This window comes from Balaenoptera acutorostrata, chromosome 11 (genome assembly GCF_949987535.1).
Source record: "Balaenoptera acutorostrata chromosome 11, mBalAcu1.1, whole genome shotgun sequence".
In the NCBI taxonomy this organism is placed as follows: Eukaryota; Metazoa; Chordata; class Mammalia; order Artiodactyla; family Balaenopteridae; genus Balaenoptera; species Balaenoptera acutorostrata.
This window is the reverse complement of record NC_080074.1, coordinates 62,365,431-62,381,861: the sequence shown is the minus strand read 5'-3', so window position 1 is coordinate 62,381,861 and position 16,431 is coordinate 62,365,431. Positions and strand designations below refer to the sequence as shown.

General features: G+C 54.6%; 1 protein-coding gene across 2 annotated transcripts; it reads right to left on the bottom strand.

The window, feature by feature from the left end:
- Positions 1-121: 121 nt before the first annotated feature.
- MAP3K12 (mitogen-activated protein kinase kinase kinase 12) lies at positions 122-15,676 on the bottom strand. Of its 2 annotated transcripts, XM_057557486.1 has the most exons (15): positions 15,500-15,676; positions 7,214-7,362; positions 6,906-7,114; positions 6,110-6,293; positions 5,752-5,943; positions 5,313-5,471; positions 4,988-5,146; positions 4,138-4,246; positions 3,770-3,879; positions 3,530-3,646; positions 3,269-3,406; positions 2,455-3,079; positions 2,184-2,254; positions 1,819-2,092; positions 122-1,412 (listed from the first exon to the last, which is right to left on the bottom strand). In XM_057557486.1, exons 2-15 carry the CDS (start codon positions 7,348-7,350, stop codon positions 1,314-1,316), a joined length of 2,583 nt encoding a protein of 860 aa, XP_057413469.1. In that variant the 5' UTR covers positions 7,351-7,362; positions 15,500-15,676; the 3' UTR covers positions 122-1,313. The 2 variants fall into 2 exon arrangements, with proteins under 2 accessions (XP_057413469.1, XP_007179508.1); XM_007179446.2 differs by having other exon boundaries at positions 6,906-7,362.
- Positions 15,677-16,431: the final 755 nt, after the last annotated feature.

Here is a 16,431-nt window from a genome sequence, read left to right as displayed (position 1 = left end):
GCTTTTTCTTTGTGAATAGAAACTGGATGCCACAGTGATTTCATGTGGGTTTTGTTCCTGGTGTCTTGCTGTTATTTTTGCACCTTTTATCCGTCAAAGGACAAGGACCCTGCTTGGGTTTTGAATGTAAGCCTTTATTCCAGTGAAGATGTTTTCTTCTGTTTTACCACTCCCATCTTTTTCTGTAGCCCTTGAGCCTGCATTGCAGAGTGACCTTAATAGCTATATAGCAAGCTGGCTGGCTGTGCCCTTGGTCCAAAAGATGGGGGGTTATATTTTCCTAAGACTTGTCTGCAAAGTGTAAGCAAGCACTTCCACGGGGTGGGTGGGGAAGGATGCACATGCATACACACGGAAGCAGCTGAATGTGTGTCTCACTGGGATTCAGGTTGCTGGGAATGCCTCTACTCTTGTCCAGACTTAAAACTGCAGTCTTCTGTTTTTAAAAAGAATGGGTATTGTATGGGTCCTACTAGAATCCTTTATAAAGACAGACCTGTTCCCATTTATGTAGATTTTACAAGGTTGGGGCTGTAAGTGATGTTCAGTTTGTTAGAAAAGCATAAAAGGAGGAAGTCACTCAGAGTCCTCAGATAACGTCTGGAGCCCAAGGCTCCTACTTAACCATGCAGGCTACCCCATTCAGTCACCAAGAAAACCCTCAACAGCTTGCCTGCATGGAGTGGTTATATTTCAAGGTTTTTTCACAGGGGTTACAATATGACAGTCCCCACCCCAATCAGGCACCAAGATAAAAGCAGGGACTTAAAACAACACCCCAGTTCTTCAGCCTGAGCCATCACATGCTTTCACAATCTCCTGGCCTCCCCCTAGTCCCTAAGCCAGCGCTTGGGCAGAGAGATGGAGGGACAAAGAAATTACATTGCCACCTGAGAAACCTCAGAGGGGAGGACCCAGCCTTAGCCTCCCTCCTCCCAAGTGCAAAATGTGTAAACAGAGTAAACAGAAAACAAAAAAGTGCAGTCTAAATGGCTCCCTTTCCTGCTCCTCAGGGTTTAGGCAGAATAGAGAGGAAACTAGGCAAGTTTGGCTTTTCTGTTGCCTCACCACTTGCTGAATGTATTGGAGTGAAGCAGGAAGGGGCCAGTTTGCCCTTACCCATATCTCTAGGGCAGTACTTGTCTTTCATTTCCACAGCTGCCAGTGTCCCTAGAGTTTATCAGGTGACTTGGTCAGGGGTCAGTCTCCCTTGAGCCAGACTTAGGCTGGGATAGCCCTGTCTTTGTTGATTATGTGGCGCATATATATTACTTATATAAATATTTCTCTATGTACAAGGATAAGAGTGGCTTTCATGGAGGGAGGGAGGCTGGGGGCCGCAAGGCTTCACCACTGTTGGCGTTTTCCAGTTCAGTGCTGTCACAGTCTGAGTCCTCAGAGTTGGGAGGGCCCTGTGAAGAAGAGCAGAAAGGCAGTGATGTGCGGCTCAGCATCTCTTGGCAAATAGATTCCTTCAGGATCCTTCACTGCGGTCTTTGTAGTAGCAGGTTTAGTGGTTTTACTCTCTCCAGGTTTCAGTTGCTCAGGCCATTCTCCAAGGCACCAGACTCCTAGTTTCAGGATTCCTCCCTGGCTGCAATGTATAGGTACCGTGCACGCAACCTCGCTAGGTACTCTAGACCTCCCAAATTCTACCATGTGGATATTTGCTCTTTAGTACGGGAGGAAACAGCTTCAGACACAGAGTGACACAGGGGCTAAGTACCTATCTTTCTGGCCTCTGCATCTGTCTCCCTAGCAGATCTCAAATGACTGGACATCTGCTCCCTGTCCAATACCTGGTTGGTTGTGACTCACCTGCTCCCCTCTGAGTAGGTTGTGGTGTGGGATGGGCAAGGAGCTGGGTTCCCGGCCAGTAACCACCTCTGAGGAAGGTGGGTCCAGTGGGATTTCTGAGCCCTGGGAGCACATGTCATCAGACCGCTCATCTGGCCGCTCATCAGTGTTCGTACTGCCAACTTCAGGTGTGCCACTGGGGGAAGGCTCACTAGCTGTGCCTTCCTCCCCATCTGATGGATTCTCTGAGCTGAAGGTAGATAGTGACTGGCGCATTTTCAGGCCCTGAGACCACCTGTATGTTGGGCAGACCAGGATTATAGCTTGACTACACCTTGCAGTTCAGAAAGCAAAGAGTGCCATTACCTCCTGATTCCATCACTCACCTCTGGCTTGAGGTCAGCTCTACTTCACTGTCCACCTCTCCTTCCTCTTCCTCTGATGAGATGCCACGTTTCTGCAGGAGAGATGAGCGGACTGTGGTCAAAGGGGGAAGAGGTCATCAAGGACCCAGAATAAGGAAACATGGTTATAAAGGGTTAAGTCGGGAATGGCTTAAGATCAAGAACCTAACATGGGAGGTAAATTAAGGACTTGCACCGCACCCCACGGAGAAGAAGGAAAGAGGAAGAGCTCAGGAACCATTCCATACTTTACCTGACTTCGGGTGACAGCAGCCCTGTACAGCAGTGCAGCTGGGGTCAAGTGCTGGGACCCAGCCCGGCTTCCTCCCCGTCCCGCCGTCCCTTCCCTTCCAGTTCCCAGCAGCCCTACACCGTCACCAGGCCCTACTGGTGGAGGTGGCTCCCCTTTGGCTCCCCCTGGTGAATCCGGGCTGGTGGAGCCAGGTGCTGAGCCCTCACTTGGCGGGGTGTCGCCCCGGGCTGGAGGTGGTGAGCCAGGGTCCCCAGCTCCCCCTGTAGCCCCCCGGACCCGGGCTCCCAATGCTGCTGACAGCAGGTCTGGGGACGATGAAGACATCTTTCGGAGCAGGAGGTCATGGTGGAGCCCACGGAGGGCTGGAGGGCAGGCTTCCCAGGCTGAGGGTCCCCCTCCTGGCCCCACTGGGCTTCCTGGTCCCCCAGGTTCATGGGGTGGCACAACTGCACGAAGCCCGGGCAGGTCCCCACAGCTGCCCTTGGCGCTGGCCTTGCGGTGACGGGTCTTGCCACGGCGACTCCGTCCTGGTGAGGGGGGGCCCTTAGCACACCCAGGAAGCCCCACCCCACTCAGGGCTGCATCTAGCTTGGGTAGCAAAGACTCAGTCTTGAGGATATCTGGCCTGGTGGGAGAGGGAAAGTGCAAGTTGGAGATAAATTTATCACATGAAAGCACTCCCTAACCTCAGGCAGTACAAGGCACCTCTCCCATCTCAGTATCCGTCTTCCTGGCATCCTTGAGCCCTACTCCTGCCTCTCCAGCATCCCCCTTACCATTCACAAGCGATGGCACTTGTAAACTCTGGTGGTACCTTTTGCTGTGGGGTGATAGCTTCTGTGGGACATTCCTCTTCTTGATGAGCTTCTCCATTGTGTTCCCGTGCAGGAGGCCTCTGGAAGGGTGTGACTTCAGCAGACCTGGGCACCTCCGCTCTAAAGCTTGCTCCCTCCTAAAGACAAAACACTTTAGCTGGGCATGGGACCAGGGATGGGGGCCGAGGCTCAGTAGGATCTCCAAGTCAGGCACAGCTCCAGGAAGACGGGATTTGGTAAATGAGGGTGTGTGTGATTACCTGAGTAGCTCCCTTTCCTTCAGCTCCAGCTGCAACATGAGGGCATTAAGTTCCATGTACAGGTTGTTGGCTCTCTCCAGCTTCCGCTCATAGTGTTCCCTGATGTCCAAGGCGTGTCTGAAATGGGCAGAAGGGTCCCCGAGGTGAGCTGGCTTCACCTGGTGCGATAATTTATCCCAGTCTCTGGGAACTGGTCTGCAGACCCTGCTATTGGTGAAATCACCTTCCCAAAACACACACCTGAGCTCCTCCCTCCTCCGCATCACCAGCTCTTCTTCTAGGCGGTGCAGACAGGTCCCTTCTGACTTAATTTTTTCAAAATGCAGCTTTACCTCTTCACGCCACTCTGCCTGGGGGGGGGGGTGGTGAGAGAAAATTAGGGGTGAGGAGACCTGTAGAAAGCCTTCGCAGGTGCCTGCACTGCTGCAAACTGTGTGTGTTGGAGCAGACGGGAGTGGGGCACAGGATCAACCAAGACCAGGTCTCAGTCCTTCAAGAGCTCATCTATCCATCCCCAGCCACCCTTCTTCCCAGCCTCCACTCAAAGGATACCATTATCCCTGCAAAGAGAGGGAGCTAAGGTATTCGTTTTCCTCCCCACAGCACACCTGGGACTTAAAGTAAGTCTCCTGGGGTGTGGAGAGTACGTCGGCTGAGGCGATGTCCAGATGCAGCAGGATCTGTCGGAATGATGGACGATTTCGTGGTTTGCTGTTCCTGGAGGGAATGGAGTTGTGGGAGAGAAAGGAATTTCAGGGAGGTCCAGAAAGGAACTAGAGCATCCTTTCCCAAAGCGTGTCCTGGAGAATCCAACTCTAGAATGTATTCTGTGACAAAAGAATTCCCTGGTCAACTATCTAGGAAATGTTACAGGTCATCTGTTAGCATATCAAAGTCCTGCAGTAAGGAAACCTATTTAATCCTATTTTCCAACTTGTTTGCCAAAACAAACCTTTTTGAGTAACTCCATTAAAAGAAACACATTTGGGGAAATGCTTAACCAAAGATTAGAAATCTCCCACCTTCCTCCATGGTCTAGGTTCCCAACAAGGGTCCAGGGCCTCCCGCGTTGTAAGACAGTCTACTTGAGGCTCAACCAACCATGCTCAGTGGCTGTGCTGGTCCTTCACAGGCACTTCATAGCCACCCTCTATATCAGACACTGTTGTCCCCATTTTGCAGATAAGGAAACAGGTTCAGAGGGAACACTGCTTGCCCAAGGTCACACACAGTTTGTGCACCCCTGCAGACTATTGGTCAGCCCAATTTCTCTCAGTTGTTTATCCTAGTCCCCTTGATACACACTCTGAATCCTGGGGTCTTTCTTGGAGAGCCATATTTGGGAGCTCTGTCCCCCTTTCCCTGTTCAGGATCCTGGGCCTGGGTGCCTGGGTCCTGGGTGCTGGCTAACCGTCAGCCACACTCTCTTGCTTCCCAGCGTGGCCAGGTGGTCCTTACCAGCACTGGCGAAGCAGGATTTTGAAGCCGTCTGGGCAGCTGGAGGGCACAGGCAGGTGGAGACTGTTGCTTCCCACACCCCAGATGATGGCTGAGGAATCTACATCTTTGTAGGGGATCTCACCAGTCAGCAGTTCCCACAGCACCACACCAAAGGACCTAGGGATAAGAGGGACGTCACTTGGGGGTTCTTCCTCCAGAGGCCCTGCAGGTTACTGCAGGCTCGTCTCACTTCTCACTTGTACTCAGGCCCTGGAAGAACCCCCCACCCCGCCAGCTCTCATGCTGGCCGCCTGCTATTCTCAGTCCTCAGCCTGGCCCTCACCAGATGTCGACCTTCTCAGACACAGGCTCGTTGCGGATCACTTCAGGGGCCATCCAGGCTACTGTCCCTGCAAAGGACATCTTGGTGCTCTTGTCACTCAGCTCCTTGGAAGTGCCAAAATCGGAGATCTTCACCACATCGTCGTACGTGATTAGCATGCTGGTAAAGAGTGTAGTCAGCTGGGGTCCGGGCCCCTCCACGCACCTCATCTAGCTGAAGCAACTCTACCTTTCTGTTTTAAGTCATTTGGGACACCCAGAAACGGGGGGCTTACCACAGCCCTCTTGAGATAGGACTGTCACTTGGGAGGGGTTTCTGAGATGGCCACATGGACTTTAGGACAGGGTCTGAAAGCAGGGAGATGGTCACACTGACCTGTGTGGGGACACCTACAGGAAACCGTGCACAGTAGCTTCTCCCTGCTTGCTTGCTTACTCACTTGGGGGACTTGAGGTCTCGGTGGATAATCTTGTGCAGGTGCAGGTAGTTCATGCCACCGGCAATGCCCATGGACCAGTCAACCAGCAAGGAGGGGGTGACAGGGCGGCCAGCCCGCAGCACCTCATACAGCTGGCCCTGGGCGCAGAACTCCATAAGGATGCAGTAGCAGGGAGCCTGGGTACACACGCCCCTGGGAGCCAAACACAGTGGCATGAAGGCCTCAGCCAGCCCAGCATCCACTTGATTCACACCTGGCACCCCCATTCCCACCCACGCCATTCTGGCACCCGCTTCAGGAAGGGTGCGGTAGATCCCTGCCCTCAAAAGAGTACCCCGGCCCCTGCCCCAGACCTTACTTGAAGGTGATGATGTTAGGGTGCTTCAGCTTTCGCAGGTGCTTGATGTCAGTCTCCTTCAGGTCCCGTACCTTCTTCACAGCCACCTCCTCCCCATGGAAGCGCCCCAGGAAGACGGCGCCCTGGGCCCCTGAGCCCACCCACTGCAGGTCCAGGATTTCCTCAAAGGGGACCTCCCAAAGGTCTGTGGACAGGAGGCACAGTGCCACAGGCTCAGAGAGCCACACCTGGGGCCTTGGGGTGGTCAGGCTCAGGGAAAAGCATTGGGTTGGCTGAAATGACTCAAGGAGGGTGAGGCAGAAAAGTAGCTAAAATGGGCTGAGAAGATGAGGGGACAGGAAGGAAATGAAGGGGTGGTCTAAAAAGAAACTGGAGGGACTTCCCTGGTGTCGCAGTGGTTAAGAATCTGCCTGCCAGTGCAGGGGACATGGTTCGAGCCCTGGCCCGGGAAGATCCCACATGCCACGAAGTAACTAACCCCGTGCGCCACAGCTACTGAAGCCCGCGCGCCTAGAGCCCGTGCTCCGCAACAAGAGAAGCCACCGCAATAAGAAGCCCGTTCGCCGCAACTAGAGAAAGCCCGCGCACAGCAATGAAGACCCAACGCAGCCCATAATAAATAAATTAATTAAAAAAGAAAAAGAAAAGAAAAACTGGGGAGTCAGTGGCTGATGGACAAATAAGGGGCTGGGCTCTGGGGAGAGAAAAGGATCATCAGGCGACTTAGGTGGGGCTGTCCAAACGGATCTCAGGCTCAGGGAGCTGGGGAGAGGGTCTCCTCGAGGACACAGCCTACCTTCCTGCTGCTGCTTGTGCTCCGTGGAGTAGGCCTTCCCAATCATGGTCCAGACAGGGCGCAGGCAGCCGAAGAGGCCTTCCAGGAAGCCGCTGCCGCTCTGGCACTGTAGCCGCACCTCATCTGCTCGAACTCTGGACGCCCGACTCTCAGGGGACCCAGTGGCTCCCCCTGGGCCCCCAGCATCCTGCTCGTGCAGCTGCAGGACACTGTTGGCAAAAGGCTCAGGGGGCGGCTCTCCACCTGGGGAGGGGCTGGGCCCGCCCCTGCCCTGCCCCCCGAGCGGCACTACATCTCGGAGTACACACTGGGTAGGCGTCAGGTCCTTCTCGGGGGTGCAGTCGGAAGTGTCTGGGTCCAGCTTGCGCATGGACGCCTCGCTTAGGGTGGACACGAAACCCCCAAAGGAAGGGGAGGGTGTGCGGGTCTCATGGAGGCAGGCCATGGCCTCTGGGCCCTGTGGGAAAAAGGAGGAGGGGCCGTCAAAGCCGCAGGTGCCCCAGCTCAGGAGCCTCGCCCTAGAAGCAGGGGCATGGGGTGGGGAGCTGGGCTCACAAGAGCCTCCTGGAAGTAACACTTGAACCTCACCCTCAGGTACCTATCCCCCTCCAAGCTCCCCCTGGGATCCATCTTGGGAAACATAAGCTTCCTCTCAAGCATCTATTAGTGACACAAGTCTTCCTTAGGTATACAGGCAACATACCTAAGTACCATTCTCACGTAGATACAGGTAACAGCCCTGCTCAGGTACATACTGGTAAGGTACGTCCCAAACTCAAGTACGGTAATAGACTAGTTCCCTTCTCCCTGTAAGATTACTGTAATTCACCTCTGGAGCACATTATTTCTTTCACTTGAGGCTCACGTGCACACACGTGTCATATAAGGGTCCTTGGGATATACACATTCTGAGTCTCAACCTTAGGCACACAACAGTAACACTCCTAAGCCTCCCTCGCATTGAAGCACACACAGGTGACACTGCTAGGACTCAGTGCCGCTCAGGCACTCTCACATGACGTTCCTGGGCCTCACACTCATGTACTTGATACATGATCCTGCTGAGAGTCTTATCCTAAGGCACATTCAGGGCTCACATCTGGGTCTCCCTCTCAGGTGCTCACACGTACACACCTGGGCCTCTCCGAGGTAAGTGACGGCTGTAACCAATCAGCTCCATTATCTGCCCAGCACAGACGAGGGAAAAAGGTAGAACCGTCCAAGGAGGATGCAGAAACTGTGTCAGGACAAGCTGTAGCCTACTGCTTCATCCCCCTTAGCCCTCCCATCAGTCCCACTGCTCCCCCACGGTTCAGTTCAGTCTCCTTTCCTCTTTCTCCATTGCCCTCTCCCCCCACTCCCCAAACCAAGATCCAGCTTTCCAAACAATAGAGATTTGTCCTAGTTCGTAGCTGGGTGCTATCTATAAAGCAACCATTAAAAAATCCGAATCCTAGCTTTGCCTCTGTTGCTTACTGGCTGCATGATCTCAGGCAAGCTGTAGTTGAGCCTCCATTTCTCCAACTGTACAAAGGGATAAACTAGCTATCACTCAGGCACAGCGAATTCTTCAACCTATACCAATCTTGTCCGAAGCCTGACACCAGAAGTCATCTGGTCTCCCATTTCTCTCCACATCTAGTCAGTTACCAGATCATCCTGAGGTGTAGGGATTCTTGAGGCCAGCAGTCCTCTCTAACTATTCAGCATAGTAGGGTCCCTCCTTAACCACCTGCATCGGAGCCTCTGAATCACGACTGGAGAGGAGTGGCAGGAATCTACAATAAAAAGGGCTCACTGGGTGGGGATGCACCTCTGATTGTCTCAGCTCTTGTAACTCTTGATTTCCAGGCCTCTCAAAGACCTTTTCAGTGGGTGGGTGTGGGGTTTGCCTGGATGAGTGTTTAACAAGCACCCCAGTTGATTCTTATTATGCCTGGCACATTCGAAAAGCCCTGACCCAGTGCCTTTCTAGTCTCTCTTCTCTAGTTCCATGTTACTGCCTTAATTCAGGCCTCATTAGCTGTGTCACCTGGCCCAGGACAACTGCCCCTTAAATGGTCTCCAAGTTCTTCTAAGGCTCCCCCCACCCCATTCTCCACCTAGCCTTTAGAAGGATCTTTCTAAAGCACAAATTGGCCAGCACCCCTCTTCTTCAAACCCTCTAGTAGCCCCCACTTGGTCCTGCAGCCTCACCTCCATGCTCTTGGCCCCTCCCCAGCCTCGTCTCCCACTGCTGTTGGTACCCAGGCCATAATGGACAGAGCTTGTCACCAAGCTACATCAGGAGTTTGGGCCAGGGCACCTAATGAGAATGGCTAACACTTATGGAAAGCTTACCATGCATGTTAGCCTCTGTTATAGGTGCATTAGCTTATTTAATTCTAACAACTCTAAGTTAGGCATCCTTACGCCCATTTGACAGAGGTAGCAGAGGTCTTAAATAACCTGCCCAAGGTGCTGTTAGCTAGGAAGAGGCTCAAGCTCCGTGCTCAACCTGAAAGGCGCTTCTCAAGCCCCATCTATTGTCTTCCAAGTCTCACTTCATCCTGGAAGTCTTCTTCCCTGTCCCTGCTGCTCTGAGTTACTGTTCCTTCTGGGCTGGCACAGCCCCCTGTGCTTCCTCCATCATGGCTCCCATTATCCTGGAGACACAGTGCGGTCGAGCGGGCGTCCGGCTCCTCCGAGAGCCTGCACTCCTGAGAGTGACGATGTCGCACGGGATCCCAGGGCTTCGAACAGCACCCGGCGAGCAGGAAGGTGTCCAGTAAGGTGCAACCACTGCCCTACACACCCCAGAGGATCGTCCTAAGGACCAGACGTACACTACGCATGCATTAGCTCCCTCATTCCTCAGAACCACCCAGGGAAGGAGGTATTATCATTGGTCCCTTTATATTCTTGAGAAAACTGAGGCTCAGAAAGCTGAAATCCCAGCCTCCGAATCCCCAACATATCCCGCGAGATAACGGCGGCTTCAAGAGGTGAGATGCACGTAGTAAGGCAAATGACAGCCCAAGCAACGTGCCAATTCGCCGGAGAACGTCCGCGGGAGGACCCGAGGGCTTTCGCCTGCGCCCCCCACGCCGGGCGTCCCTTCCGGACCACTGAGAACGAAGGCCGGGGCTCCCGGCGCTCCGCCCGGGTGGGCCTGCAGGGAGGGCTGGCGGGACTGGGGCACTCCGGCTGCTAGAAGCCAGAGTGAGGGCCGTTCGAAGCGGAGAGGAAGGGGTTACGGCCCCAGCTCCCCCTCCCGCTTCCCGACCTCCTTCCCGGCCGTCACGTGGCTTGGGGCTGGGGGCGGGGGCCCGGCGGCAGGAGGAGGGGGTCCGGGCGGAGAAGGGGAGGGGACGCAGCGGGTTGGGGGAAGCGCTGGGCGCTGCGGCGTAACCATGACGACTGGGCCCGAGGCGGCGCGTGAAGTCACCGGGACAAGATTAGCCCGGAGTCACGTGAGCGGCGGTCGCGGGGGTGGGGCCCAGCCCGGGCCCCGCCCCTGACTCGGGCTGGCCCACGTGCTGGTTGCGGGCTGGCAGGCGGGGACCGTGGACCCCACCGGGGGTCCATTCTTCCCCACGCCGACCCCCGTCCCCGCGTGCATTGGAGGGAGAGCCGGTGCTGGTGAAGAGAGGGGACTTGGGTTGACTTTGGGGGTGCGGTGCCACAGAGAAAGCAGGAAATGGTGAGACAGGAAGACTGGACACGCGAAACGGCGACAGGCAACGGCCAGAGAAGGAGGGCCTACCTAGTTGAGAGAAAGCCAGACCGAACAGCGTGAAGCACAGGGAGAGACACTCCTAAGAAGGATGGACTGAAAAACTGATTTTGAAAAGCAGAGGACACTGAGTAAAAGGAGCTGAAAGGGGATTGAAAAACAGATCATCTGTGCCCTCCCCAATTCATTTCCTATTTAGAAGCTGAGCTCTGAGTAGGCACAACACCTGGCTTTTTAAAGGAATTTTTCAGCCTTCACCTGGTATTTGGCAACCTGGAGCCTTAGGCATAGAGAAGGTGACACGCTCCGAGACACTTGCAGCCAAGCCTCCCTCCAGTTCCCCTGGCCTCCCCAGGGGCCCCTCCAGTATCCAGGGCCAGCAGCTGGGGAGAGGGAGAGAAGCCATTTCACCTGTTTGTCTTTTCGGGCAGTGGAAGTAGCTGAAGAAATAGGAGATGGGACCGAAGGAAAGGGAGGGAACCCAGGCACGCTCAGCCCACCCCTCCTTGTTCTCAGGCTAATGACAGCTCTTCCAGATTGACCTGAAGGAGTGTGTGTGTATTGGGGGTGGGGTGGGGGGGGGGGTGGAGCTGAGGCCCCAGGGGATTATAGTAAACTGGAGATTCCTCTCTCCCAACACACACTCTCTCTCTGTGTCCTTTATCTCTGACCTGCCAGCTGTGTCCCACTGCTCACCACCTGGGCCTTGGCGCCAGGGCTTTGCAGGGCGGGGGGCGGAGGATATCATGGCTAGGAACCCCTGCCCCAGACATTCGGTCACCCTGGGGGTGGGATGTCTCCCTGGCCATCAATTATGCAGAGCATGGGGGAAGGGCAGGGATGTGACAGGAAGGGGTGGATATCTCTGTCAGTCATTCTGTCAACCATATTTACCAAAAGGTCACTGTGCAGAACTCGGCTCCAGATTGGGTGAGGGGAGAGAGTGGTCCCTAAACTATGCATCTTCCAGGGGAAGCCACTCTTCGGACACCCCAGGAAGCCCCAATTCAGTTTCAGCTACCAGGTTCTCTGCTGGTGGTTCCCTCCAGGGGGCTGTAGGGGTGGAGTGCGGGCAGGGAGTACCCCACACCCCTTTCATTCCTCCTCCCAGATTCTCCTGCCTGAGATGCTGGAGGCCTGTGGCAAAGCAACCCATTAAATCGTTTCTCACTCCCTCCTGTTCTAACAGCAGAATCTCAATGCCAAGCTGCTTGTCTGGCTGTCTTGGGGGCTCAGTTGAGAGGCCAGGCCATCTGTCCAAGTCTTGGGCTCTCACACTGAGCACTCACCACTGTCTTGGACCCTATTTTGCACTCAGGAAAGGAAGGAAGATTCCCCTTCTCTCCTGACTGGGGGTGGAGGGGATGTCTTCACACAGAAAGGAGACCCAAGACTTGGGAATGGTAGTTCCACCAATCCAGGCTTTGAGATCCTGAGAGAGTAAAAGACTCTAACCCCTCCTGGCCAAGGCTCCTGGCCACTTGGCTGCAGCTTGTTTTTGTTTTGCTTTTTACAGGATCTGTGGTCCTGGCCCCAGGGTTATTCTCAGATGGAAAGAACTACAGCTTTTCTATTGTGCCCTCATAAGGGGGGAATGCCTTCCCCTGAGAGCCTGGGCAAAACTGGAGCTCACCCCTAACTCCAGGCCCCCAGCCTCACACAGGTCCAGCCCTGAGACCCCTAGCTGCCACCACCTCTTCCTCCAGTAGGGTGGGCAGTGAAGGGGCTGGGAGAGAAGGGGGCAGTACTGTTTAGGAAAAAAGAACCAGCTTTGGATTTGGAGAGATCAGAACTAAAACCTCATATTGCCGTGAATTAGTTCAAGGAACGTAATCCCTCCGAGACTCCCAACCCTATCTTATGGGATGGTGAGGGTTAAGTAAGATGATGTGGGGAATGCCATGAGCACAGTGCTGGGGCTCCCGGCTTTGTCTTTCTGGTTGGCTGGACACCAGGTCTTTCTCTGGATTCTGGAGAGGCCATCTCTTCTGTCTGACCAGAAGGGAAACCAGAACCTTCTACTTCCCCAGGACAAATCTTGATTTCACGTCCCAGGGGAACCAGGTCACAATGGCAGTGGTGTGCTAGAGGCCCCCGTCCTTCCTCTGCAAATCCTTATATCCCACCTCCTCTGGACTGAGGGGGAAGGCCTAATTCCCTGTACCCCATCCTCACCCCCTGGCCATCGTGGCCCAGGATCACCCCACAGCCCTACCCGTCAAGGTTTGAGGGGAAGGCGAGGGTAGGAGCAAAGTATGATGGGTCACAGGGGTCCCTGCTACTTAGGACCTCAGGTGCACCTGGAAGAAGTTAAGCGTATTTTAACAAATTGTTCCTGAGCCGGATGTGCATTTAAAAAGATCTGGAAGGATAGAAACCAATGTGTAACCATTTCTAAGTAGGTGGAATTGTGGGTATTTTTATTAAGAAATTAAAAAATCTATTTTAAACTGAAAAAGAAGAAATGAAAATTACAGAGTGCCTATATCCATTCCTGTCACCTAGCCTTGGACAGTGAGCTAGGGAGGGAGGGTGGATGGCCTGAGAAGCAGAGAGGCTTGCTTGAGGTCCTGTCTCTGCTCTTGAGCAGCTGGGCGACCTGGAGTACGAGACTTCTTAACAAACCTCAGTTTCTTCATCTCTAAATGGCGACAGTGGTCACTAATTCACACAGTGGCAATGCAGGATATTATGTGGGTAATAACATAGGCTCTGGGTCAGATACACCTGGGTTCAAATCCTAAACTCTTTTGCCACATACTGATTTTTTGATTTTGAACAGATTACTTAACTTCTTTAAGTTTCAGTTTCCTCATCCCTAAAATAGAAATGATGATCATTCTACCTCTCAGTATTGTTAAAAGCAGTATTGAGATAATCCAAATAAAGTTCCTGGCCTGGTACCTGGCACACAGGAAGCTCCCTATAAACATTAGCATGTGGAAAGCGCCTAACAAGCAGTAGTAGATTTTTATAAACGTGTGTCCCTTCCCTTCTTTCCGTTGTCTCCCTCCGCAAAGCAAGAGGCAGCAGAGATGGTATAGGTGGAAAGGGAGCTAGATAAACACAGGGATAAAAAGGAGAGTGAAGAAAGAAGGAACCAAAGGAAAAGGGCTGTATCCTGGAGGATTCTTCTTCTCCTCTGGAATAGCACGCCCCTGCCGCCTCGTCACCTTTCCCCAGCACAGCTGCCCCTAGTTCTCCTGGGAGCAAAGGAAGCAGACAGACTAGTGTCTGTAGCCAGCCCATCATGAAGCCCCCGTGTCCCCTGCTGGCGTCATCTCCACACTATCCTTGTTCTGCCTCAACAGGGACTCCGGAAGGGGTTGATTCCCTAATCCCTTCTTTCTCCCAGACCAGCAGGGCTAGGTGGGACTGCACGTGATAAGCCATTGGGCAAGTCCAGGGTGGTGGGTACTAGAATTTAGGGGTCCTCTTCCTGGCAAAGCCAGAGTAGCACATCACCTCAGGGGGAAGGACCCAGAAACAGCAGTCAGTTTTTAGAGGGGTTTTGCCATCCTTAGCTGTAAGGACAACCAGAAAGTCCTGAGCCACTTTCTTACATAAACTTCTTGCCTCCCCTGCCCATACTTGGGTTGAATTAGGGGATGGATATTTAGCGGTTCGTTTTCACATGTGCTGGGGTTAGTGTATCACACCATTGGTCTTCCCAGCATTGCCTCAGTCCCCACAGTGAGTGAGTAGATGGGTGGCAGGCTGGAGAGGGTAGAAGTTTTTTCCACCCTTAAGTGTGAGATAGGAGGGAGCAGGCCCTAAAGCTCAGAGGAACTTCAGTGCCTGGATGGGAAGATGCAGGGCATACTCAGGCCCTTTCCTTCCTGAATCCCTCCTACTTGCCTTCCCTAGATATGACCCTCTGGCTGAAAAATCAGAGCTCCCAGAGCCATGGAGTCCATTCTGTGAGTTGGAAGGGAAATTGTGTTTAGAGGGAGGCACTGACTGTGGCTTGAGATGATTCTGTGTTGGGGCAAGACCTCGTGTGCGCCCCTTCCTGGTTGAGGGCTGCTGACCCACTCTCCTCCCAAGAGGGAGCAGGTAAAGGAGCTAAAAGGTGGGACTCTTCCCTCAATTCTAAGGGATACCCCACTATTTCCTTCCACTGTCTATAGAGCCTCTGACCCTTTCTCTTCTCTTCCCTCCCCTTAGCCAAGGCCATGGTTATAGGAGTTTTAACTCTGTGGAAAGGATTCCTGCATATTTTTAAGCCAAGGAGTTTGAGGAGTATGTAGGGAAAAGGGAGGAGGTCCATGAAAGGCCTGGGCTTGGGAAATGGGTTAGGGGAGCCAGAGAAGATGGAGAGACTGAGGAGGGAGAAAGCCACCTAAGAATGGGGGAGGGGAGGATGACCATCACCTGGGCATCCCGGAACAGGTGCTCTTGCCTATAATCCTCAGGTGCAGCCTGCTAAGTGTGTGTGTGTAGGGGGGAGGGGAGTGAGGGGCACATGAGGCCTTGTCCTTCCTTTCCTACCCTGAGGGGGCCCAAACTCTTCCTCCTCCTTCCCTCTCCCCACTCCTGAGGGTGAGTGGGAGGAGAGGAGGATGTTCCCTTGCCCCCTGTCCTTTACGTCCGTCCCCCAATCGTGCCCCCACCCCCACCCCACACACTCCTTTTCAGCTCTGGAGGCCCTTCGCCTCCAAGCTGGGCCGCGGCGTCCCTCCGCTCGGTTCCCCTCCTTCCCATCCCCACAGGCGTCGGGTCCAGGTCCCCAGTTCCTCCATCCCCACGGTCTCAGCATCCCCGCGCCACCCTCCCCGCACCCCGCCACATCTGCCTCCCGACCCTCCCTCGGCACCCGGACCCCAGGACCCGGACCCATCCCTGCCTCCGACCCTCCACAACTCGGCCCGGCTCTCACCTCGGGGGCTCCGCGGCCGCAGCACAAAAGGCGGCGCTGCTGCAGCTCGGCTCCGGATGCTGCTCCCGCCTCCTCCTCCTTCTCCTCCTCTTTCCCTCCTCCCCCCGCTGCCCTCGACCGGACCAGGGGCGCTGTCACAGGCGATGCTCGTGCGGTGTCCGGGTGCACGGGTGTCAGCCCCAGCTTTCTCCCCCCACCCCCCGACCCCAAGCCCCGTCCTCACGCGGCTTGAACTCCCGCTCCTTCCAAGGCCCCCGCCCCGGGCCCCCCGGGACGGACACGCCCTGAACGGGGGATGCTGCGCTGGAGCCGCGGCCTCTTAAAGGAGCCTGCTGCTGCCATCAGGCACGTTCCAGGCTCGTCCCTGGTCGTCCGGGCCCCGCACCTCCCTGCTGGCGGGGACCTGGAGCGATCCCACCCCCGGCCTTAAGCCGATTCCGTAGGAGCCCACCATGCTGGTCTTAAAAGCTCCCTCCTATACCCTGAGACAGCAGCCCCTCAGGTGGGACCCCCAGCCCCCAGCGCTCTAGCATCGTTCCCCCTGTCAAACGATCTTGCCTGTCTTCTTTCCCCTAATTGTCACAACTCCAGTTCCACCCAGCTGGAATCCACTCAGCTCAATGCCCCGTCCCCCTCCAGTGTTCCTGGATGACCCCTTGTTATTACTCCAAGATTCCTCCGGACCTCTACCCCCGCAAAGAGAAGCCCATCTCTTCCCTGATCCATTCCCAGAACACTCAGAGTCAGACATTTTTCGTGATCTCTTTCTCTCCAAGGTCACAAGATTTTCCCTACAACTTTCAGGCCAGTGGCTGTGAGACCTTGGTGAAGAGGGAATGGAGCTCTGGGACCCAAAAATACGCGTTCTGCTCCGCACACAGATTAGTCGATTAGTCTTAAGAGGCCAGAATCCTCTCTTGCTCTCTCTTTAG